The following is a 25157-nucleotide window of genomic DNA, read 5'->3' on the forward strand; positions in this document are numbered from 1 at the left end:
CAAGGCGGAGGCGTGCACCAAGGCGAATAGATGGTGACACTGAACCTGCTCGTTGGAATACGGCACAAGAGTACTACCGTTACCAAGTATATCAGGTTCTGGACTGCTGTATGATGGCCCTTGATGAGCGCTTCAACGCCGAAACCCTGTCTAAGCTCATGAAGACCGAAGAGCTAATGATGACGGCAGCAAATGGTCAAGTGGTGAGAGAGGATATTCTTCAAGCAGTCCAGGATGCATACAAGAAGGATCTGGACACTTCAAGGCTCGCGTCCGAAATCAAATTATTCGGAGCTGCTAAAGAGGCGTACAACGCCGCCACTGGTGAGAACATCAAGAGAGTTTCTTCCATGACAACTATTCGCAGCTTTTTCACGGGCATCCCAGGCGGAATGCAGCTATTCAGTGAATTAGCAAAACTGTTAATGTTGTACTTGACCGTTCCCCTGACATCATGTACAGCAGAACGGTCGTTCTCCTCTCTTCGACGTCTCAAAACATACATGCGATCAACGATGACCCAACAGCGACTTAATGACCTTACAATCCTGCATGTACACAAAAAGATCGCGCAACAACTGGACGAAAGAATCATTGCGAGAAAATTCATCAACGACGTTGATCGACGAGAGTGCTACTTCGGGAAACGTTAAAGTCTAATGGATGACTAGATCATGATTATTTGGTATTTTGGACTTTTTGGTACCTTCTACATTGAGGAAATCTAATCTCTGTTCTGAAAGAATTGCAGTCGATACGAGGGTAAAAACAATGGGATAGTGGGATGGTGGTCTGGGTAAGGAATCACAAAAGGGGTGGGGTGGGAGTGGTGGGGAGCAGGGCGAACATGGGGGGGGGGGAGGTTCGGAGCATTGCAACTGATATGATAATCGATTGTCTGTATCATGCCTCATCGAATATTAGTGTTTTAAATAAGAGTGCAATAAGCTAAACGCTACACAATTTGCGTTTACACTACGAGTACACTCAAGGCGTGGAACATGGCTCTATGTTTAAACGCAATCAATGATTAAACGAACAAAAGCACAATATTAGCATTTCACTTGTATTGTATAGGGTACATGCATTCGTGACAGTGCTTGGTTCATAGATTTGTTGGCAACTGCACATGGTTTTGGAATTACCCATTTGTTGACATTAAGAAATGCTTTCAGTTTTTTATTTATGACATTTATTTAAATATTGCATTTAATTGCAAGTAGTAATTTACTACACTCAAAAACGTCTTTGCGAGTACACTATACGAGTAATAGCTACTCTCTTAAAACACCATCGAATATACACAATTACACATAACAATGTTTTCACAGATATTTACGTGCAATCTGAGAAATTGCAGGCTTGAGACCCATATTTTAGGGCTAGGTATTCGCAGCATAAAACACCTCGGGAAGTGCCGTTTCCGGCCATCTGGGGGGTTTGAAAAACCCAAAATTTTCTTGTACGCTCCGCGCCAACCGATGGTGGCGCTCCGCTTAGATGGTCTCCACACATTAGCCCCCCCAATAATTTTCCCGTTCCGCCGCGCCTGAGGCTGTACATACGAGGCCTCTTAACAAGACTAACGACATACTCAAATAGCATACTCTATTTGCAAAGCATTTGGTAGTTAACCTTCATTTCTTTCGGAAAGAATCATATAAACTTCCAAATAATTGCAATCGATGTAAGGATTAAGGTAAAAACATGCACACAACTACGAACATGGGCGAGAGCGCCACTGAGTACCCTGCTATCGGTACGGTGTTCGCTATAGAGCCATTGGTGAAGCCCAATCATACAGCTGTATGGACGTCGGGAATTTCCCCATTCGTAAAGGTCCTCTCGGAATCCAGCCAATCACGTAAGAGCATAGAAATTGATTGCGTAAGAGAGACCTATTGCGTAGTTCATTCATTGCGCAATGTATTTTGGTCAGAATTTCGTAGCTGAACTGGGCCTACCGTATAGCATAATCCAATTACACTGTTGACAGGTTGTACATTGTGGCTAAGCAAAACATCAATTTCTTTGTCTCAAATATCGAACAAATATGACGAAAACAGACGAAGATGACAAGAAAAGTCCAGTAGATGGCCATGATGATAACAGAAATGTAAGACAGCATAACAACGTCATTGCAGCGTACGCTTCGAATGGGAAAAGAATAATTGTTTATACTTGTTGAAAGTTAAGCCTAACGTTAACTTACAGTTACAGGCCTGGCTAGAATGATGTAGACTAGGCCTAAGCTCTAGGTTGTTTGTGGTAACTTAACGGAAAGGGTAAGGAGTACGTTTAAAGGCTTAAGGAAAGTGGCTAACAGAACCTTAAGTGCCAGTACACTAAGATACACAGGCAAGGGACAAGCCTGGTTAACTATTGGGTAGGGGTATACTGTAGGTCTAGCCCTACATCATAGTACAGCACTATCAGTATGTATCCTCCTGCAAGCAGGAACTCGTGAAGAAGCCTCATTGGCTTACCAAAGCCGCAAGCTGTCAGAAGTCAGTCTCTTACATTCACATTTAACGTCCATGATTATGAATTGTTTATTGTCAACAACTCTGTAACTGGATGACATACATTAATCTGGGAGTGACTCGAACCGGGGACCTTATGATTGGAAGGCACCGGTGTTAACCACTGAGCTAACACTCTGTATAGCAAACATCAGTAGCCTTGATGTTTCAATTCAAGTTCTACTTTGCCCATATACTGTAGGACATTAATGAACCAAGGATAAGTACTCTACAGTAAGACCAAATACATGCAAAGTATTGATCTCCTGGAATAATTGCAGAATAGACCTACCCCACAACTTTGAAGCAACACCCTCAAAAGAGATTGGCCACCGCATCCTTATAGGGAGTCCAGTAGGGAGTGTGTGCCTACACCGTCAGGATGGTTCATGTTTTGTTTTGCCATTCCTATTGAGAACAACCCATCATTACATTGTTATTAATATGGGGCCTGATTGAAACTAAAATTTGTTTGTGATTTCAGTACTAAACACGTTATCAGATATATTATTCTGATAATAATAGAGCCGTTTTGCGAAAGTAAAATTTCTGAAGGGTAATATGGTTGCCTAGTGTCTGAGTTGGTGCAGCCAACTACAGTGTAATCAGATTCTCATTCTTATTTAATTTAGCCGTTTTATGAAAGATAAATTTCTGAAGGGTAAATCAGTTACCTAGTTGGTGTGATGGTGAAGCCAGCTAAAGAGTAGAGCTTTGTATTGAGGGGTATTCTGCAATTAAGCTGATCTCTTTTCCAGCCATGTCAGAGGAAATATCTTACAAAGAAAGGTTATCCTCACAAAAAATTTACAAAATAGGTGCCTGATACTCCTGATAACTTTGATCACATTCTAGAGAGAAAGAAAAGAAAAATACAGCTGAGTGTAACTCAGATTTTTAGAGAACTATGTTTAGTATATATGATTTACTTTGGCCGATTTTCTTTGATAAAATGCTGTTTATATGCCAAAAATATTTAATTTTGAGAATTTCTAGACTTTGCTAAAGATATAAATTACTTCAATTTAATGCTATGTTGTTTAATTGGCTGTTAGAGGGCATTGTGGTTAAGGCAGTGGACTTGTGATCTAAGGGTTGTAAGTTTAAATCCTGGAAAGATCATTACGTTGTGTCTTTGGGCAAGGCACTTAATATTGTTTGCCTCTCTTCACCCAGGTGTATAAATAGGGACTTGTAAGGTAACTTGTAAACATAGAACTTTGTGTGCACTGGTTTGTGACTGCACCCTACGGGAAGTCCCCCAGGGAACACGCAAATGCGGTGCAATTTAAGTGCCCCAGGAGGGTTTGTTGAATTGTACACACTTTGGTATGTGGTTGTGACAGGGGTTAAGTTGTAAAGTCATTTGAGGCTTGTCCTCAAACAATACTGTAAACCTTCAACGTTTTTGGAACTGCAGATTACAATATAAGTAAAGGCAAACATGATCTTGATGGTCTTCATTATTTCTTTGGGTCAATTATCCAGCACAGTCGGCAGATCTATACAAGACTTGTTTTCAACATGGTAGACTGAATTGAAAATAGAAATAACATTTTTTCTTGATATACATGTACGGTAGTTCAATCGCACAAGAGGAAGCCAGTAAGTTACTAATACTCATAGCATTGAAAACTTTGTGAGATATAGAATTGTAAATCATCCATTAGCAGCTGTGTATTCTCAAAACTTACTTTTTAACTAGCTATATAGCTTCGCCTATTTTTCCTCTTGTTTGATCCTTCAGTGATTGCAATGGCGAACCCATGTTTACATCTCTCCAATTGGGTTTCACACTTTCAACTGTACATGATTATGCTGTACATTTCGAAATTTGGCAATTTTAATTTTAAAGCCGTTGCTATATCTATACCTTACTGTACAGTATATCCCAAAACAGGAGAGCATGATGCTAAATATCAGGGATAAATAGTAGGTATTGTAAGGTACTTTATGGTTCAATCTGTACCCTTTGTTATTCTAAAGAGTTGGACAATCCTGGTTAGAGATGTCATTGTTAGGGTTTTCTCTTTGGCTATATGTTTAGTACACTAAGTACAATGGTTTTCATGATAATCTAGTACTGCAACATCACCGAGTATTTTCCAGCAAAAATTGCTAACAAGTATTCAAATCTGTAACTGTGTTTTACTCTCCAACAAAAGCAAAAGTTCAGAAATTGAGGAAATTTAAATGCAACTGAAATATTTTTTACAGTACAGCATGTGATATTTACCACAGTAACTAGTTTTCTTTACCATAGCCCCCACCACTTTACACCTCCCATATCCTGCATGTTCTAGCTACTGTAGTCACATCTCATGTAAGTATTATACTGCAGAATACATGAACGACTCTGAATTTTTTTCTCCCAATCGTCTGTAGTCACTCGGCGGCAAAGTGAGGAAACAGGGAGGCCGTAAAGGGAAGAGAGCTTCGAAGGCAATCGATCAGAAAACCAAACTGGAGAGGAGTCGACAGAGTGCCAGGGAGTGCAGAGCCAGGAAGAAAGAAAAGTACCAACTGCTGGAAGAAATGGTTGAAGGGAAGGAGAAGGATGTTCTTGATTTAAGGAAACAGCTAGAATCGGTAAGCAGGAATGACCTAAACGCCAAGGGGGGGGGGGGGGGGATTGACACAGTGGATGGGAGGAGGATAATCTTGATTTAAGACAACAGCTAAAATCGGTAAGAAGGAATTACCTAAATGCCAAGGGGGGGGGGCGAAGGGGAGAGGGGGAAATTGACACAGTGGAGGGGAGGAGGATGTTCTTGATTTAAGAAAACATCTAAAATTGGTAAGAAGGAATTACCTAAATGCCAGGGGGTGGGGGGAGGGGAGAGGGGGAAATTGACACAGTGGATGGGAGGAGGATGTTCTTGATTTAAGAAAACATCTAAAATCGGTAAGAAGGAATTACCTAAATGCCAGGGGGTGGGGGGGGGGAGGGGAGATTGACACAGTGGAAGGGAGGAGGATGTTCTTAATTTAAGAAAACAGCAAGAATCGGTAAGAAGGGATTACCTAAATGCCAAGGGGGGGGGGGGGGGCAAAGGGGAGAGGGGGAAATTGACACAGTGGAGGGGAGGAGGATGTTCTTGATTAAAGAAAACAGCTAGAATCGGTATGCAGGAATGACATAAATGCCAGGGGGTGGGGGGAGGGGAGATTGACAAAGTGGAGGGGAGGAGGATGTTCTTGATTTAAGACAACAGCTACAATCGGTAAGAGGGAATTACCTTAATGCTGGGGGTTGGGGGTAGGGACTGGCACAGTGGATTTAAGAAAACAGCTAGAATCTGTAAGCAGGAATGACCTAAACGTTGCATGGGGTGGGGGGGGGGAGATTGACACAGTGGAGGGGAGGAGGATGTTCTTGATTTAAGAAAACAGCTAAAACAGGTAAGAGGGAATTACCTTAATGCTGGGGGTGGGGGAGGGTGGGGGACTGGCACATTGGAGGGGAGGATGATGTTCTTGATTTAAGATCAGCTAGAATCGGTCAGCTATAATTACCTAAAGACTCCAGGGTGTGGGGTTGCATGGTGGGGGGGGTAGGTTGGGGAATTTGGAGGAATACATGGATAAATTTTGCTGAACTACAATCATTGGCTCAAATGAAAGGATTAACTGCTGTTCCTTTCTCGCATATATGTGTGACACCACCATCCTTGTGTCTTGTTCTGGGTACAGCCACATATCAGAACATTTCTCCTTTATGCTAATTACTATCAAAGTATGCTTCACTGCCTGATGTATAAACAAAGAACATATAAACATTTACGAAATTGGCGTTTTCTTTGCAGCTCAAAAAGCAACTGTCGAATGGAGTTTTACCGAAACCTGAGGATATCTTGCCGGTAGTAAAAGTGCAGCCATCTGAGGATCTAGTAGATTCGGAGAAGAAGGGTTGAAATGATTTCTCAACGATGGACCACCTGTGAAGCTAAATTTACTACTTGGGGTTTTGACATCACCTTAATTTATCATAAAAATATGATATTTATTTTAGATGTTGTGAAAATTGTATCATATCAGATAAAGGTAATCTAGCATTTTACTGATACTGTAGGTTTCAAATGGTTTTGCACCTTAAGGGTAGCATGGAACAGAGTTTTCTTGCCATTTGGGGAAGTTTTGCTCGATTCATTCTTGCAAAGCTTGGACGAAATGGAAGGCAGTCAAACAAAGCCGAAGATCAAGTTTCTCCAAACTATTTGAAAATAAAAATCAGAATCAATGAAATTATGAAAATCAATTGAATGATAAAGTTCTCAATCATCAAATCAAGAAAACTAGTTTGTTTCACCCCAAAATGTGGGACGATTAGACAGATTGCAGTTAATTCATAAAAGGCATCATGGATTGATAGAGTAGACAAAATGGATATAGTCCACAAAAAATGAGGTTTTCTACAGTCTACACTATTGGAAAGACTAGTAGATTGTTTTCTATTGTCTACACTATACTAGCAAATAGAGTTTCTACAGTCTACACTATTGGAAAGACCAGTCGACTGTTGTTCTACAGTCTACACTATTTGAAAGACTAGTAGATTGTTTTCTTCAATCTACACTATATGAAAGACCAGTAGACTGCTTTTGTACAGTCTACACTATATGAAAGACTAGTAAATGTAGTTTCTACAGTCTACAATATTGGAAAGACCAGTGGACTGTTGTTCTACAGTGTACTCTATTTGAAAGACTAGTAGATTGTTTTCTACAGTCTACACTATATGAAAGACCAGTAGACTGCTTTTGTACAGTCTACACTATATGAAAGACTAGCAAATGGAGTTTCTACAGTCTACACTATTGGAAAGACAAGTCAAAGACTTGTAGATTGTTTTCTATAGTCTACACTATTTTAAAGACTAGTAGACTGTTTGTCTACAGTCTACACTATTTGAAAGTACAGTAGACAAAATCTTCTGAATATTTAATGACGTCTGCTCTTAGCACTGATTAGTACATGATGGTGCAAGTCTATCATTTATCATACATATGAAGAATTGAATACTTCAATAAATATATTCTCGGCTGACCTCGGCACTAAGTGCCAGATGCCTGTTGTATATTCCGAGGAGTATAGAATGTGGTACATTATGGGAGCTGTCAACGTTTGACTGGGAACAAAGTATGATGCTAAACTTGATTTTATTCTAATTAGTTTGTTACCATTGAAACTTTGCAAGTACAAATAGTCAGGTCGCATCAGGTACCGTAGGATGGGTTGTGCTCATTGAATATTTCCATTTGGTGCTCTGCCAAAGTTGGTTATTGACATATATATAGGAAGCCATGGAAGCAACTAATAGTACACAATCTGTGGCACTTACAATCATATATTACTGTAGGTGAGTGTCAACAAACTTAAAATTCTAAGCAATAGATGTACTATGTAGACTGTAATATTTGATTACTAAAAGGTACCCATACAAGGGAAAAATGTTAATGGTCTACAGACCAAATGTTCAGACAACCAAAATCAGCTTTGGAGGTTGTCCGGCGAAGGACTAGTTGTTCACATCAAATTTGTATGTATGTATGATTAGATCCTCCTGCAAGCAGGAACTCGCCACGAAAGCAGGAACTTGCGAAGAATCCTCATTGGCTTATCATAGCTGAGGATCTGAGGAAGGGGGTTAGGGTGTCCTGGTTGTAGCTTTAAGTGTGCTTATTCCATCACAGTCAAAATGACGGTTGTCAATTAATACTGTGTGATAGTCCCCAATTGTCATGATAGTATGCAAGCATGTACTGTTATTTTTCTTTTCATACCTTATAAATACTTGTAAATACTTTAAGAGAATTCAGAAATATACTACACTATACTTACCTGAGGATTACAGGAGTTGTATGTTTTAACAAAAGTATGTTGTATGGTAATTATAAATATTGAAGTAACTTCATTGTTGATAGCATAGTGGTGTATAGTCACTTTGAATGTCCCCTTTAACTTCATGTTCTGCTTCATTGATAGACACAGTCTGTGGTTGCTGTGTTAAAAGTCATATTGTAATTCATACATCCTCAGGCACAATAATTCATCAAGCATGGCATCATTAAATGCTCTTCAAAATTGTCAAATTGGCAGACAAGTTCAAACATGGATAGCAGTTTTGTGCACATGAGCCATGGTTTGTTTTCAGAGACATAGGTTAGAACTGTTACAATTGTTATATTATTGTATAGCAACACCATGTATGGTCGCACAGGAGGCTTCACTCTCTTGGTTTTGTGATGGAGTAAAGTGGACAATAAAAGGATCTAGTTTCTTAAAATAACTCTTTATTGGTTGATTATTTCATAAGTAAGCCTATCTTATTACAACAAGAACTTTTATATTTTGCTACACAGACTTTGAACAATAAATTAATCCCTTACCTAAACAAAAACAGCTAAAAGTTACAAATATAAGAAGAAAACATTTATTTAATTTGTATGCTCATGGATTTCTTTCACAGAGTTACTGGAATTATACAGTACACCTTAATGCAAGTACAATGTTAGGGAAGTCTTTCATTAGTTTCAGTATGTACACAGTATACGCTGTAGTGGAATTTATTTCATTCATAAATATAATTATATTTTCAATCGAAATGTTGGCGAAGATAGAAGTAATGTCACGGATATCAAATATTAATAGAGCGATAGAAGAGACATTACTCTATTTCGTGATGTGTATCGCACTACCTAACTATTTCTATAACTAAAGACTATTAATTGAAAGCGATTCATTAGTGAGATGAATTTTACCTTAAATTGTATGTTCAAATAACTTATAAATACTGCTGCACCTTCCCCATCGCATATTGTGTGCTAGAAACAGATGGCGGTCTTTGCTTCTCTCGTTATTGTTTGCACTTTTTGTTCGCTCTTAATGTCCGCTACCTTCAAACAGGTTCGATTCGTTTTCGCGTTACTGTATTATGCAATTGTAAACAATAATACTTGGTATTAGCAATTAGAGGTACAGGCACTGATCAAAACAATTGTCGACGGTTGTTGTTCCAAAGATAATACAATGAAGGTAAGGCGTAGTGTGAAACTGTTTTTTACTTTTGGTAACGATGAGTTCACTTGTTGTAGGCGTATGGATCAATCCCCTAGAAATATTGAGAGGGGGTTATAGCGCTCACGAGGGTAAATCTCTGCAAAATAAACTAAGTCCGAGATCTGTGCAGTGCGTTATAGTATCATTAAAAAATTCCCATTGACTTTGTGTTAGCTCCGTGAGGCGTTGCAAAAGTTCAAAGCCCCCAGTCCCAAGCCCCCCACGGTATGGTACTCATACTTCATGGACGTCTAGTTGTTACATACGAAATTTGGGTCAGGACTTAGTTTGGGTCAAATCCCTATTTTCCATGGCGCATGGGGCCCGAAACAAATGCCAAATATGCCAATTCTGTTTTGGACTTAGAAAAAAAATGAAACAGCTCCCATTGACTTTGTGTTAGCTCCGTGAGGCGTTGCAAAAGTTCAAAGCCCCCAGTCCCAAGCCCCCCACGGTATGGTACTCATACTTCATGGACGTCTAGTTGTTACATACGAAATTTGGGTCAGGACTTAGTTTGGGTCAAATCCCTATTTTCCATGGCGCACGGGGCCCGAAACAAATGCCAAATATGCCAATTCTGTTTTGGACTTAGAAAAAAAATGAAACAGCTCCCATTGACTTTGTGTTAGCTCCGTGAGGCGTTGCAAAAGTTCAAAGCCCCCAGTCCCAAGCCCCCCACGGTATGGTACTCAAACTTCGTGAACGTCTAGCTGGTACATACGAAATTTGGGTCAGGACTTAGTTTGGGCCAAATCCCTATTCTCCATGGCGCACGGGGCCCGAAACACATGCCAAATATGCCAATTTTGTTTTGGACTTAGAAAAAAAATAAAACAGCTCCCATTGACTTTGTGTTAGCTCCGTGAGGCGTTGCAAAAGTTCAAAGCCCCCAGTCCCAAGCCCCCCACGGTATGGTACTCAAACTTCGTGAACGTCTAGCTGGTACATACGAAATTTGGGTCAGGACTTAGTTTGGGTCAAATCCCTATTCTCCATGGCGCACGGGGCCCGAAACACATGCCAAATATGCCAATTTTGTTTTGGACTTAGAAAAAAAATAAAACAGCTCCCATTGACTTTGTGTTAGCTCCGTGAGGCGTTGCAAAAGTTCAAAGCCCCCAGTCCCAAGCCCCCCACGGTATGGTACTCAAACTTCGTGAACGTCTAGCTGGTACATACGAAATTTGGGTCAGGACTTAGTTTGGGCCAAATCCCTATTTTCCATGGCGCACGGGGCCCGAAACACATGCCAAATATGCCAATTTTGTTTTGGACTTAGAAAAAAAATAAAACAGCTCCCATTGACTTTGTGTTAGCTCCGTGAGGCGTTGCAAAAGTTCAAAGCCCCCAGTCCCAAGCCGCCCACGGTATGGTACTCATACTTCATGGACGTGTAGTTGTTACATACGAAATTTGGGTCAGGACTTAGTTTGGGTCAAATCTCTATTTTCCATGGCGCACGGGGCCCGAAACAAATGCCAAATATGCCAATTCTGTTTTGGACTTAGAAAAAAAATGAAACAGCTCCCATTGACTTTGTGTTAGCTCCGTGAGGCGTTGCAAAAGTTCAAAGCCCCCAGTCCCAAGCCCCCCACGGTATGGTACTCAAACTTCGTGAACGTCTAGCTGGTACATACGAAATTTGGGTCAGGACTTAGTTTGGGCCAAATCCCTATTCTCCATGGCGCACGGGGCCCGAAACACATGCCAAATATGCCAATTTTGTTTTGGACTTAGAAAAAAAATAAAACAGCTCCCATTGACTTTGTGTTAGCTCCGTGAGGCGTTGCAAAAGTTCAAAGCCCCCAGTCCCAAGCCCCCCACGGTATGGTACTCATACTTCATGGACGTGTAGTTGTTACATACGAAATTTGGGTCAGGACTTAGTTTGGGTCAAATCTCTATTTTCCATGGCGCACGGGGCCCGAAACAAATGCCAAATATGCCAATTCTGTTTTGGACTTAGAAAAAAAATGAAACAGCTCCCATTGACTTTGTGTTAGCTCCGTGAGGCGTTGCAAAAGTTCAAAGCCCCCAGTCCCAAGCCCCCCACGGTATGGTACTCAAACTTCGTGAACGTCTAGCTGGTACATACGAAATTTGGGTCAGGACTTAGTTTGGGCCAAATCCCTATTCTCCATGGCGCACGGGGCCCGAAACAAATGCCAAATATGCCAATTTTGTTTTGGACTTAGAAAAAAAATAAAACAGCTCCCATTGACTTTGTGTTAGCTCCGTGAGGCGTTGCAAAAGTTCAAGGCCCCCAGTCCCAAGCCCCCCCACGGTATGGTACTCATACTTCGTGGACGTCTAGTTGATACATACGAAATTTGGGTCAGGACTTAGTTTGGGTCAAATCCCTATTTTCCATGGCGCACGGGGCCCGAAACACATGCCAAATATGCCAATTTTGTTTTGGACTTAGAAAAAAAAAATGAAACAGCTCCCATTGACTTTGTGTTAGCTCCGTGAGGCGTTGCAAAAGTTCAAAGCCCCCAGTCCCAAGCCCCCCACGGTATGGTACTCAAACTTCGTGAACGTCTAGCTGGTACATACGAAATTTGGGTCAGGACTTAGTTTGGGCCAAATCCCTATTCTCCATGGCGCACGGGGCCCGAAACACATGCCAAATATGCCAATTTTGTTTTGGACTTAGAAAAAAAATGAAACAGCTCCCATTGACTTTGTGTTAGCTCCGTGAGGCGTTGCAAAAGTTCAAAGCCCCCAGTCCCAAGCCCCCCACGGTATGGTACTCATACTTCGTGAACGTCTAGCTGGTACATACGAAATTTGGGTCAGGACTTAGTTTGGGTCAAATCCCTATTTTCCATGGCGCACGGGGCCCGAAACACATGCCAAATATGCCAATTCTGTTTTGGACTTAAAAAAAAATGAAACAGCTCCCATTGACTTTGTGTTAGCTCCGTGAGGCGTTGCAAAAGTTCAAAGCCCCCAGTCCCAAGCCCCCCACGGTATGGTACTCAAACTTCATGAAAACTTAGCTGGTACATGCGAAATCCCTATTTTCCACGGCGGATAACCTTCTTCTATTACAACATTCTTAACAACTCCTGAACCTTACGCCAACTATGTTAACTTGATTATTTCTGTATCGTACGGAAGCGTAGAAAGGACATTGCATTGACTTGCACACTTAATAAAATATATCAATACGTCAAACTTTTGAAAACTGCGTTTTGCACACTTCGTACAACTTGTCAATACTAAGAGGCTGGATGACAAAATATACAAGGGAAAAATACAAGCACAGAGTACACACAGTACAAATATAATTTTCCAATTTGAGATTTCATGTTTAACACATGTATCTGCCTAATTTCTACCCTAGTTTCTTCACAGAAAGTAATGATGTTACTATACAGTCATGGAAAGCAATCGGATAGTGATCGCATTGAATACGCCTTTCAAACTATTTCGTAATTACGAACAGCAGAACAGTGTTAATAAAGTGATATCAATTGGAAATATGTTTGGTACAATGTGTAAAAGTTAAGACCTGACGTTTCGATCCTAGCAGGATCTTCTTCAGAGGCTCAAGGACAAAATAAGTGACAAATACAAGCACAGAGTACAGACAGGTTAATGAGTATAGTGAATACGGGGAACACAAAAGAGTAAGGTGAAAGAGGATTAGTAGACAAAGGTAGTGAGAGAACGAAGAAATTTATAGGGGGAGAGGAGAGGTACAGCAAATAAACCGCGGAGGGACAAAGGGCGGATTCAAAGAAGGGGATAGGAATAAACTGCAGAAGGACAAAGACAGGGCTTCTTTAGGGTCGCCATTGTTGGAATCTATTGCTATCCAGAGTCAAATTATGGAGCTGTGATTTCAAAGAATCGTAACCTTTACTTACACCGAGTGGAGCACTGGAATAACACAGAGTCACTTCTAGGCGTTCCCACGGACTCTGGTTTGCTTAAAGCATGCATAGGTAGAGCTAAAATGAAAACAGCAGATAAGATCTCTTGCAGAGTTTGCGGCATCCAGTATGTTGGTGAAACCAGAACCACCCTCAAGAAGATATTCTATGGTCACAGATCAACAGTGGATTTTGCTTTCCCCCCACCCTCCTTTCCTTCTCCCCCTGGTTACCTCCATTCTCTTGGCTCTCTTCCACCCTTTTTCTCCACACCTCCATGTCTTTGTCCTTCTGCAGTTTATTCCGTACCCTCTTCCCTAATACTTCCTTTGTCCCTCCACAATTTGTCTCCTGTACCTCTCCTCTTTCTGTGTAAATTTCTTCGTTCTATCCTTCCTTTGTCTAAAAATCCTCTTTCACCTAATTCTTTTGTGTTCTCCCTATTCTCATTAACCTGTATGTCCTTCAGCCACTGGAAGATCCTGTTAGGATCGAAACGTCAGGCCCTTAACTTTTACACATTGTACTTAACACATGCGCGTATCCAGGGGGGCGTTGGGGACGAATATACGCACAGAGCGGAAGGCCCGGGTTCGAATCCCTGTGGAGGCTGAAAGTTTTTTCACTGTTCTTGATTTTCCAACTCATTACGATTTTCATTTATATATATTCATTTGCCTTTGTCGTTTACCTCCATTGCATTAATATATATATAAATATATATATATATACCGTATATATATATACCGTATATATATATATATATATTTATATATATATATGTTGAGACTAGTGGATATATATATATATTCGTCAGCAATACTTGGCAGTCGAATGAAAAGTACAAAATGACACATTTCCAATATATTTTCTAAAACTTACTCCTTTTTTGTCAATTATGAGCCATATCTTATTTCTCTGGTTTTCTCTAATAATATTTTCTTTTGGAGTAAACGTGGATTTTCGTTATATATATATATTTCGTTATATATATATACTATATATACAACAATACTATATTAGAATATGATGACGCGTGTGTGTGTATGATCGCCTTAAACAATTGTAAAATTGTGCTATGAAACCAACTGTGGCTGGTCTTGAACTCGAACGAGTCGTCTGGGAACATGACACATTTCGATATTAGACCAAATGTATGTGCGAACTGAACTAGACATATGTCCTTCGATGCTACACTGCCATCCAGAGATAGAAGGTTATACAACCGCGAACTGAATGCTAATTGTTACCCCACCCTAGTACCGTAAGTCATACAATGAATCTAAAAATAAATTCCGCATGTGATTTGAGAATTGAGCACATTTCCTGTGAATATCATGTAGTGGATCCAAAGGCGTATCATTGCCGGGGCGGACGCACGCATCTCTTCCTGAGATTGTTCACATCTACATAACAATTAAACATTTTGCCAAAAAATGTCCAATTGACGAGAAAAGATAAGTTGTCAATTAAACATTTTGCAGAAAATGTTTCAATTGCTCAGATGGAATGAAGTGAACAATTAAACATTTTGCCCAAAAATGTCCAATTGACGAGATACGATAAGTTGTCAATTCAACATTTTGCAGAAAATGTTTCAATTGCTCAGTTGAAATGAAGTGAACAATTAAACATTTTGCCAAAAATGTCCAATTGGCGAGGTATGATAAGTTGTCAATTAAACATTTTGCAGAAAGTTGTTCAATTGCTCAGTTAAAGCAACTGAACAATCCAACATTTTTCTGATTTTTGATAAAATTTTATCTTATTATCTAAACAATTTACTGAAAAAGGTCAACTTATGGGGCAAAGTTTTTCTAATGTCGATGGCACTTTTAAGCTTCCATAGATTAGCATTGAGCGTTTTCATACAGCCAATGTATATTCTGAACTTACTTGAAGCTAGCGGACAGGGTCAACCCACCCAATAGCAAAATTAATACATAAATTAACCGAATTGAAGCTGAACGTTGTACAGTAGTTCTAAAAGGCATTTTTTTAGAGTATTCAAAATCGTACGAAGTTTTGTATGGTGGAGTATAAGGTTCGCGAGATACAATTCCTCAATACGACAAGGAAAACGTGTTAAATATGACTGATTAACGGTCAATTTTGACAGAAAAATTTAGGTCACTCACAAATTACAAGAATATGTGAAAATTAGAGTGCGACAGTCTGAAAAATGAGAGTGCGACAGTAGGAAATTCCGACTGTCGCACTCTAATTTTCCAACTATCGTCAGTTTTACCAAGATTGAGGGGTGAGACACCCACGGCCCTTCTAGCGACGTCCCTGCTTCGCCCGTAGTGCCAAGAACTTGGCAAATCCGGCAACACACCACTTCATCGATAAACAAAGTGATCGGGGTTGTGTTTTAGTGACAACAAGAGGTCGTTCACTGACCTACATGGAGTGTGCATGACCACTCCCGATTTTGCAATTTCCCAAGATCAGGCCCCGAAAAATTTCAAGACAATGTACTGTATGGATATCTAGCAATATCTAGCGATATCTATAGGGATGAAAATCCCAAGATCTTCCATAAACTGAAGGCAAATAGAGAATCGAAGCCTTCAGTGTGTAATGAACTTAAAACCTTGCGTCTTTCGAAATGAAAAGAATGTGGGGCATTGCCTATAAGCATATAAAAGTTATTTATTTCAGTCTCATTTCAATTATTCGAATTTGTAAATCAAACAGCAGATATCACATCATATCAGTGAACATGAAAATGGCGTTCTAGAATGAACAGCCTCCAAACTGTGTATGTGTGTAGTGTTCGGTTTCGGAAATATATGGTATATTTTCATTTCCTTCAACGAAGTTTCATAGTCGCCATTATAAGAGGTTTTAATATTTGTACACCAATACATGGGCGCAGATCATGGCGGGACAGCGGGACGCGTCCCCACCAACTTTTTCAGTGGTGGGGACATGATATACCATGTCCCCACCAATTTGTCTTGACCAAACGTTGCATTTCAAATTCCCCTGTATTAAACTTTGGCGTATTTTGATCCAGCATTGTGCAAATGACATGCTATAAAAAACGATAATGATTACTATTGACACTGTTAGGCGTGACTTCTCCGCTGAAGTATTAACACATTCGATCATGTGAAACATAATCTATACATGAGACTGGTAAATTGTGGTCAGCAAAACAGACTGAGTGCGAACAAAACAATCGTTAACAACTCACACTGTGTGTTGCCAATTTGAACTACCTTCACGTTCAGTTCTAATTTTACTATATTTATCCACAGTTGTTAAATATAGGACGGATATCGCATTTGCGGCAGTCTATAATTATTTTCTGGGAGACGACCCCAGACCCATCGTATACAAAAGTCTACTTGGATTATTTGTCCCTGATTTTTTTCCGCAGACGCCCATGTGCTTCCCAAACTAAATTTATAGGCCACGAGATCTAAAACTAAAGTAGGTTTGGGAGCATCATTTGGGTCTGCAGGAACTGTTATTGCCGGCGATCTGAGAGGTATATTTGCCCAAAATTTTGTGTACGTTAAGCCTGAACCCATGGTCGCGCTCCGCTTAGAGAGTATCAGAGAACAGACATGCGTCCCCACCATTATCCAAGACTGATGTGCGCCCATGGACCAATAAATTAACTGTGTCTAAATTTTCGAAATTTCCCTGACCAACATTCCTTAGCATACTTCCCTCTACTCGTGCAATTTTGACCGGTCTGTTAAGGGGTTGAAGGAGGTCTTTCTGTATTGATTGTCCATAGATGAAATTTTGTGCAACATTATGGGTATGTTTTGAAGTGAATTTATTTCACGAAAAGTGTGAATTTTCAAATTCTGAACGAATAATTGGCTAAAAACCTTGAAAAGTGTGGCTGACGGGTATTAGGGCTGCGACATAGAATCATACAAATGACATTGACGGAGATGTTTTGTGTACAGCTAAGAAGTTTGCTGATGACACCAAATTGTATTCTGAGGTCTCTTCTAAAAGCGATTCTGCGAAGTTTCAAACTAATTTGGATAAGTTTTTTCCTGTTCTCAGTGATGGCAAATGCTTTTTAATATTGATAAATGCAAGGTAATGCACATTGGCAGGCGCGTAGCCAAGGGGGGGGGGGGGGGGCGAAGGGGGCAGCCCCCCCCCCCCCCTGAGCATATTTTTTTTTTTAAATTTAATGTTTTTATGATATCGCTAGTATTTTCAAAAGAGAAAATGCTAAGATGCAACTTACAAGGCCTGGGAAGTGCCATTTCCAGCGATCTGGGAAGCATTTTCAGCCAAAATTGTCTTGTACGCTTCGCGCCAACCCATAGTGGCGCTACGCTTAGATAGTTTGCAATGCCGAATCTACAGTTTCGCCCCTCCCTTGGCAAATTCCTGGCTACGCGCCTGCACGTTGGTTGTAGTAACCAAAAGTATACATACAATCTTAAAGGTGTGTAGTTACAGGAGGTCTTTCTTGAAAATGTAAGTTGGCCTGACGTTTCGATCCTAGCAGGGGCGTAGCGAGCGGGGGGGAGGTGGGGGGTGTCACACCCCCCAATAATTTGGTCGCTGTCGGCAAATTTTGGGTCTGTCGGCAAAAGGAGAAAAGGTGAAGAGAGCGGAAGGGGAAGAAAGAAGGAAAGCTGAATAGAGAAAAGGAGAACGGGAGCTTCTTCCGTGCCAAATTTGACTTAAAATATACACCAGTTGGCATCTAAGGACGTTTCAAAACTAACAAATTGCCAAAGGGGAGGGGACACCCCCTCCCCTTAGACCCCTCCCCATTTCAGTCACCACTTCCAGATCCGTCGGCAAATCAAATTCTCCACACCCCCCCAACAAAAAACCCTTCGCTACGCCCCTGGATCCTAGCAGGATCCTCTTCAGAGGCTCAAAAAAGAAGGAAAGGAAAGGGAAAAAGATTCCTCTTAAACAAAGCAGTTCTAACAAACACAAAATTCTCCTCCCTTCAGACAGACCCCAAGGCCAGCAGTTCCTGAAAAACCCAGCCTTGCCTACAGACGTTCACGCAACCTACGGGACCTTCATGTGCGTGCTGCTGTTCCAACCTTTACTTCTAACCCTACACCCATTCACCCGTGACCGTACTTCGAGATGCATCTGTAGTCACCACATTGTTGAACCCAATTCCACCACCACCTTTTGCTCCCCTTTCCATCTCCCCCATGTTATCCCCATGTTTCCCCCCTCCCATACCCCCCTATGTTACCTTCTCTCTTGACTCTCTTTCACCTTTTTTTCTCCACACCTCCCTGTCTTTGTCCATCTGCAGTTTATTCCATACCCTCTTCCTTTAATCCTCCCTTTGTCCCTCCACAGTTTATTTGCTGTACCTCTCCTCTCCCCCTGTAAATTTCTTCGTTCTCTCACTTCCTTTGTATATTAATCCTCTTTCACCTTACTCTTTTGTGTTCTCCCTACTCATTTACCTGTGTGTACTCTGTGCTTGTATTTGTCTCTTGTATATTTTGTCATCCAACCTCTTAGTTTTGACAAGTTGTACGAAGTGTGCAAATAGCGGTTTTCAAAAGTTTGACGTATTGATATATATTATAACGTGTGCAAGTCAATGCAATGTCCTTTCTACGCTTCCATACTAAACAGAAATAATCCAGTTAGCATAGTTGGCGTAATATTCAGGAGTTGCTAAGAATGTTTTTCATAGAATTAGATTATCCGCCATGGAAAATAGGGATTTCATATGTACCAGCTAGGTGTTCATGAAGTATGAGTACCATACCGTGGGGGGCTTGGGACTGGGGGCCTTGAACTTTTGCAACGCCTCACGGAGCTAACACAAAGTCAATGGGAGCTGTTTCATTTTTTTTCTAAGTCCAAAACAGAATTGGCATATTTGGCATGTGTTTCGGGCCCCGTGCGCCATGGAAATGAAGGATTTGACCCAAACTAAGTCCTGACCCAAATTTCGTATGTACCAGCTAGACGTTCACGAAGTATGAGTACCATACCGTGGGGGGCTTGGGACTGGGGGCTTTGAACTTTTGCAACGCCTCACGGAGCTAACACAAAGTCAATGGGAGCTGTTTCATTTTTTTCTAAGTCCAAAACAGAATTGGCATATTTGGCATGTGTTTCGGGCCCCGTGCGCCATGGAAAATAAGGATTTGACCCAAACTAAGTCCTGACCCAAATTTCGTATGTATCAACTAGACGTCCATGAAGTATGAGTACCATACCGTGGGGGGCTTGGGACTGGGGGCCTTGAACTTTTGCAATGCCTCACGGAGCTAACACAAAGTCAATGGGAGCTGTTTCATTTTTTTTCTAAGTCCAAAACCGAATTGGCATATTTGGCATGTGTTTCGGGCCCCGTACGCCATGGAAATGAAGGATTTGACCCAAACTAAGTCCTGACCCAAATTTCGTATGTACCAGCTAGACGTTCACGAAGTATGAGTACCATACCGTGGGGGGCTTGGGACTGGGGGCTTTGAACTTTTGCAACGCCTCACGGAGCTAACACAAAGTCAATGGGAGCTGTTTCATTTTTTTTCTAAGTCCAAAACAGAATTGGCATATTTGGCATGTGTTTCGGGCCCCGTGCGCCATGGAAAATAGGGATTTGACCCAAACTAAGTCCTGACCCAAATTTCGTATGTACCAGCTAGACGTTCACGAAGTATGAGTACCATACCGTGGGGGGCTTGGGACTGGGGGCTTTGAACTTTTGCAACGCCTCACGGAGCTAACACAAAGTCAATGGGAGCTGTTTCATTTTTTTTTCTAAGTCCAAAACAGAATTGGCATATTTGGCATTTGTTTCGGGCCCCGTGCGCCATGGAAAATAGGGATTTGACCCAAACTAAGTCCTGACCCCAATTTCGTATGTAACAACTAGACGTCCATGAAGTATGAGTACCATACCGTGGGGGGCTTGGGACTGGGGGCTTTGAACTTTTGCAACGCCTCACGGAGCTAACACAAAGTCAATGGGAGCTGTTTTATTTTTTTTCTAAGTCCAAAACAAAATTGGCATATTTGGCATGTGTTTCGGGCCCCGTGCGCCATGGAAAATAGGGATTTGACCCAAACTAAGTCCTGACCCAAATTTCGTATGTAACAACTAGACGTTCACGAAGTATGAGTACCATACCGTGGGGGGCTTGGGACTGGGGGCTTTGAACTTTTGCAACGCCTCACGGAGCTAACACAAAGTCAATGGGAGCTGTTTCATTTTTTTCTAAGTCCAAAACAGAATTGGCATATTTGGCATGTGTTTCGGGCCCCGTGCGCCATGGAAAATAGGGATTTGACCCAAACTAAGTCCTGACCCAAATTTCGTATGTACCAGCTAGACGTTCACGAAGTATGAGTACCATACCGTGGGGGGCTTGGGACTGGGGGCCTTGAACTTTTGCAACGCCTCACGGAGCTAACACAAAGTCAATGGGAGCTGTTTCATTTTTTTCTAAGTCCAAAACAGAATTGGCATATTTGGCATGTGTTTCGGGCCCCGTGCGCCATGGAAATGAAGGATTTGACCCAAACTAAGTCCTGACCCAAATTTCGTATGTATCAACTAGACGTCCACGAAGTATGAGTACCATACCGTGGGGGGCTTGGGACTGGGGGCCTTGAACTTTTGCAACGCCTCACGGAGCTAACACAAAGTCAATGGGAGCTGTTTCATTTTTTTTTCTAAGTCCAAAACAAAATTGGCATATTTGGCATGTGTTTCGGGCCCCGTGCGCCATGGAAATGAAGGATTTGACCCAAACTAAGTCCTGACCCAAATTTCGTATGTACCAGCTAGACGTTCACGAAGTATGAGTACCATACCGTGGGGGGCTTGGGACTGGGGGCCTTGAACTTTTGCAACGCCTCACGGAGCTAACACAAAGTCAATGGGAGCTGTTTCATTTTTTTTCTAAGTCCAAAACAGAATTGGCATATTTGGCATGTGTTTCGGGCCCCGTGCGCCATGGAAAATAGGGATTTGACCCAAACTAAGTCCTGACCCAAATTTCGTATGTACCAGCTAGACGTTCACGAAGTATGAGTACCATACCGTGGGGGGCTTGGGACTGGGGGCCTTGAACTTTTGCAACGCCTCACGGAGCTAACACAAAGTCAATGGGAGCTGTTTCATTTTTTTTCTAAGTCCAAAACAGAATTGGCATATTTGGCATGTGTTTCGGGCCCCGTGCGCCATGGAAAATAGGGATTTGACCCAAACTAAGTCCTGACCCAAATTTCGTATGTACCAGCTAGACGTTCACGAAGTATGAGTACCATACCGTGGGGGGCTTGGGACTGGGGGCCTTGAACTTTTGCAACGCCTCACGGAGCTAACACAAAGTCAATGGGAGCTGTTTCATTTTTTTTTCTAAGTCCAAAACAGAATTGGCATATTTGGCATGTGTTTCGGGCCCCGTGCGCCATGGAAAATAGGGATTTGACCCAAACTAAGTCCTGACCCAAATTTCGTATGTACCAGCTAGACGTTCACGAAGTATGAGTACCATACCGTGGGGGGCTTGGGACTGGGGGCCTTGAACTTTTGCAACGCCTCACGGAGCTAACACAAAGTCAATGGGAGCTGTTTCATTTTTTTTCTAAGTCCAAAACAGAATTGGCATATTTGGCATGTGTTTCGGGCCCCGTGCGCCATGGAAAATAGGGATTTGACCCAAACTAAGTCCTGACCCAAATTTCGTATGTACCAGCTAGACGTTCACGAAGTATGAGTACCATACCGTGGGGGGCTTGGGACTGGGGGCCTTGAACATTTGCAACGCCTCACGAACATGGTGTTGAATCAATATCACGAACTTCATTTTCTTTTGAGATCTCATTCCTGTGCAAAGTCAATGCGTACAGAGAACCTGAAAATGTTTCTGTGTGTGTGCGCCGTGGTGCAACGTTGTGATTTTGGTCTCGTCAGGATTTAGCCACCTTGGTCAGAGATTTAACCTGTGTAAGCGCTATAACCTCTTCTGGAAATATTTGTAGTTATCTTGGCCTAGGCTTAGTTTGACTACGCTAAGGCGTAGCAAGGCGGAACATTCAAATGCTTAACTTTAGACCTAGCCTAGCCCTATATGGTCCAGTGCCATTCCGCCATAGGTACAGTACTGTACATACCACCATACCATTCCGCCGTAGGTTTCCATCCTTTCCGCCATAGCAACATTGCGAAATAGGTACACAATCTTTAATGGGTAAACATTTAGAATCCGTACCATTCCTAACCCTATTCCCTACTTCCTTACCCTAATTCCTAACTACTAACCCTACAGTACTTCATAACCCTACTTCCTAACCCTAATTCCTAGCCCCTCGTAAGCTTTCCCATCGATATGGTACGGATTCTAAAGTTAGGCCCTTTAATGTACATGTTGGTCTTGGTCTTGATACTGCACAAATCGCCCCTGATGTGGCTGTTGACGTGCAGGCCTTCAAGTTTTGTTGATTGAATAGTTTTTCGTAAGAATCGATACACTGTGTTGAAAACATAAAATATTTGGTTGAAATAATTGAATTGATATAGGCTAGGTTCATTGATTATTAAAAGACCGATTCTGATTGTTGATTTAAATGACCAATTTTTTTATTGTGCTGGCATAGGTAGTGTGAAGCGAAGCAATACATACTGCACCCACAATAATTGTGCTCTTTCCGCCACACAAAAGTGCTTTACTGCCATCGGGGTATAAACCCAGGCTGGGTTACAGTTACACTAGGCTAGGTCTTTTTTTTAACATTACTACAATTTATTATTAACATGGTGGTACAACTCTGTTGACCACTGACTGAAGGAATCCTTTTTCTTTCATAAACAGATTATATTCTACAGTAGGCTGTAGCAGTAGTAAGTAGTACAATGCTAGTAGAAGTGGGCTATGGGGCTAGTAGGCTATAGGCCTATCCTAGGAAACTAGTTTTGAAGAAGAGATATTTTGGTTTAAATTTAAGCACCTTGTGTTTCTAAACATGTGTTTATGTTAAAACTGATTAGATAGCCGACTTCTTTCCCCTAATGAAAAGATTTACGGTAAAGTGATGGCAGAAACATTGGTAATCCGTCCATTTTGTTTACATATATTCATTATGGCTGTTGGACTGAAAGTGGACCTGTGCATGCAGTGTGAGACCTAATTTTATAATGGCTGTTAGTGAACAAATCAATGGGCAATCCAATGTGTTGGCCATTATGTTTATCCTGACTTTCCTTTTGATAAATAGCCTAACTTTGGGAAAAGAATCAACATGTCATGATTAATGTAATTGTAGTCTATGGTAATGGTTCCAGTGCAATTCCGCCATAGGTACATTCCGCCATAGGTTTCGATCCTTTCCGCTAGGCCGAAAGTTACAGTACATATTAGGAATGGATTTTACACAGGAATGTATTGGTGAAACTTTCGTTGATTCGCGTGGAAAGATAGGTACTGTACACCGTCTTCAAATGTGCCGGTTGGCTGGATGACTGAATTGTAGATAAGACAAGTTTGGGGAATATATACACAGTATATAATGTACACTTTGATTGAATAGTTTTAATTGTAAGTTAGTAATCTTGAGTCGATACACTGTCTTCAAATATATAATAGTTGGTTGAATAAATCAAATTAATTTAGGTTGATACGAATGAATGATTTTGTGGATTTTGAGGGCCTATAGGTAGTGCATAGGTAGTGCATATAGGCATACAGGGAACCTACAATAAATGTGCTCTTTCCACTATACAATAGTGATTTACTACCATCGGGGTAACATGGCGGAATGGCACCTTTTCTTTCGCGGAAAGAGCAAATTTTCTATGGATGTACCGATGGCGGAATGACATGGCCCCCTAGTCTACTGTACATATCCTATAGCGAAATACTGAAATCTGTTTTAATACGTTTTAATGATAGGTACAGTATAGATCTGTTAGTTCATCTTTATGGATTGCCAAATTAGACTTTAAATGCATGTATGTTCAAACTTCTACTACTGTATGCCTTGGTCTACATTAGTTCTTTTTTTCAAAAAAAATCTAGGGATTAGTGACCTATACTCCTAATTTCATGGCCTAGCCTAATTGGTCACGTCTATAGTAGATTAGTCCAGAATACACCATTCTCTACTGTATTAAAGACAGGAATGATCACGAGGTTGCTCTGAGGTACCCTATAGCTTATTTCAGCTGCAGACATCTACCAGTCTAGGTTCCCCTTCATTACACAGAAAAGTTAGAATGTACAGTAGATCCCAAGTGTATAGTAAACACTTACTCGTCATACCTGTTGTAGTACTGTACTTACAAAAGAAATGAAGTTAAAGCATTATTATTGGGTTGGAAGTTGTCTAGATTGTCATCCACAGGCTAATAATACTGTTGATCAAATTAAACCCTTTTTTAAACGCATGAACTTATTACTCATTCCTGGACCTATTCAGACAGTCACATAAACACTAATGGCATTGCAGAAATGACCTAAATATTGCCACTGGTTTTCGTTATTTGCTAAAAGTTTTCTTTAGATGAGCCGAAGCAGAAAAACAAAACAATCAGAGGAGCAGAGAGCTGTCGATGCCTGTCTTAAAGGAAAAGACACCGAAGGATTTCAAGTGAAATTTATAGATGAGTTCATAGGTACAATTTCTTTTTTATTCATCTTTGTGAAGCTGCATTAAAAATTATTTGAAAGATTCACAACATAAGTCACATATCATTTATTTTGTT

General features: G+C 41.1%; 2 protein-coding genes across 4 annotated transcripts in view; one reads left to right on the forward strand and one right to left on the reverse strand.

Moving 5' to 3' along the window:
• The window catches only part of LOC139985118 (NLR family CARD domain-containing protein 4-like), a 273181-nt gene that overhangs the window by 136074 nt on the left and 111950 nt on the right, over window positions 1-25157 (reverse strand). The window lies entirely within an intron of this gene.
• LOC139984745 (cAMP-responsive element-binding protein-like 2) lies at window positions 1956-8905 on the forward strand. The gene is made up of 3 exons (XM_071998771.1): window positions 1956-2116; window positions 4908-5111; window positions 6329-8905. The coding sequence occupies exons 1-3, from the start codon at window positions 2054-2056 to the stop codon at window positions 6434-6436; spliced, it is 375 nt and encodes a 124-aa protein (XP_071854872.1). The 5' UTR covers window positions 1956-2053; the 3' UTR covers window positions 6437-8905.

This window comes from Apostichopus japonicus, chromosome 17, assembly GCF_037975245.1.
Source record: "Apostichopus japonicus isolate 1M-3 chromosome 17, ASM3797524v1, whole genome shotgun sequence".
In the NCBI taxonomy this organism is placed as follows: domain Eukaryota; kingdom Metazoa; phylum Echinodermata; class Holothuroidea; order Aspidochirotida; family Stichopodidae; genus Apostichopus; species Apostichopus japonicus.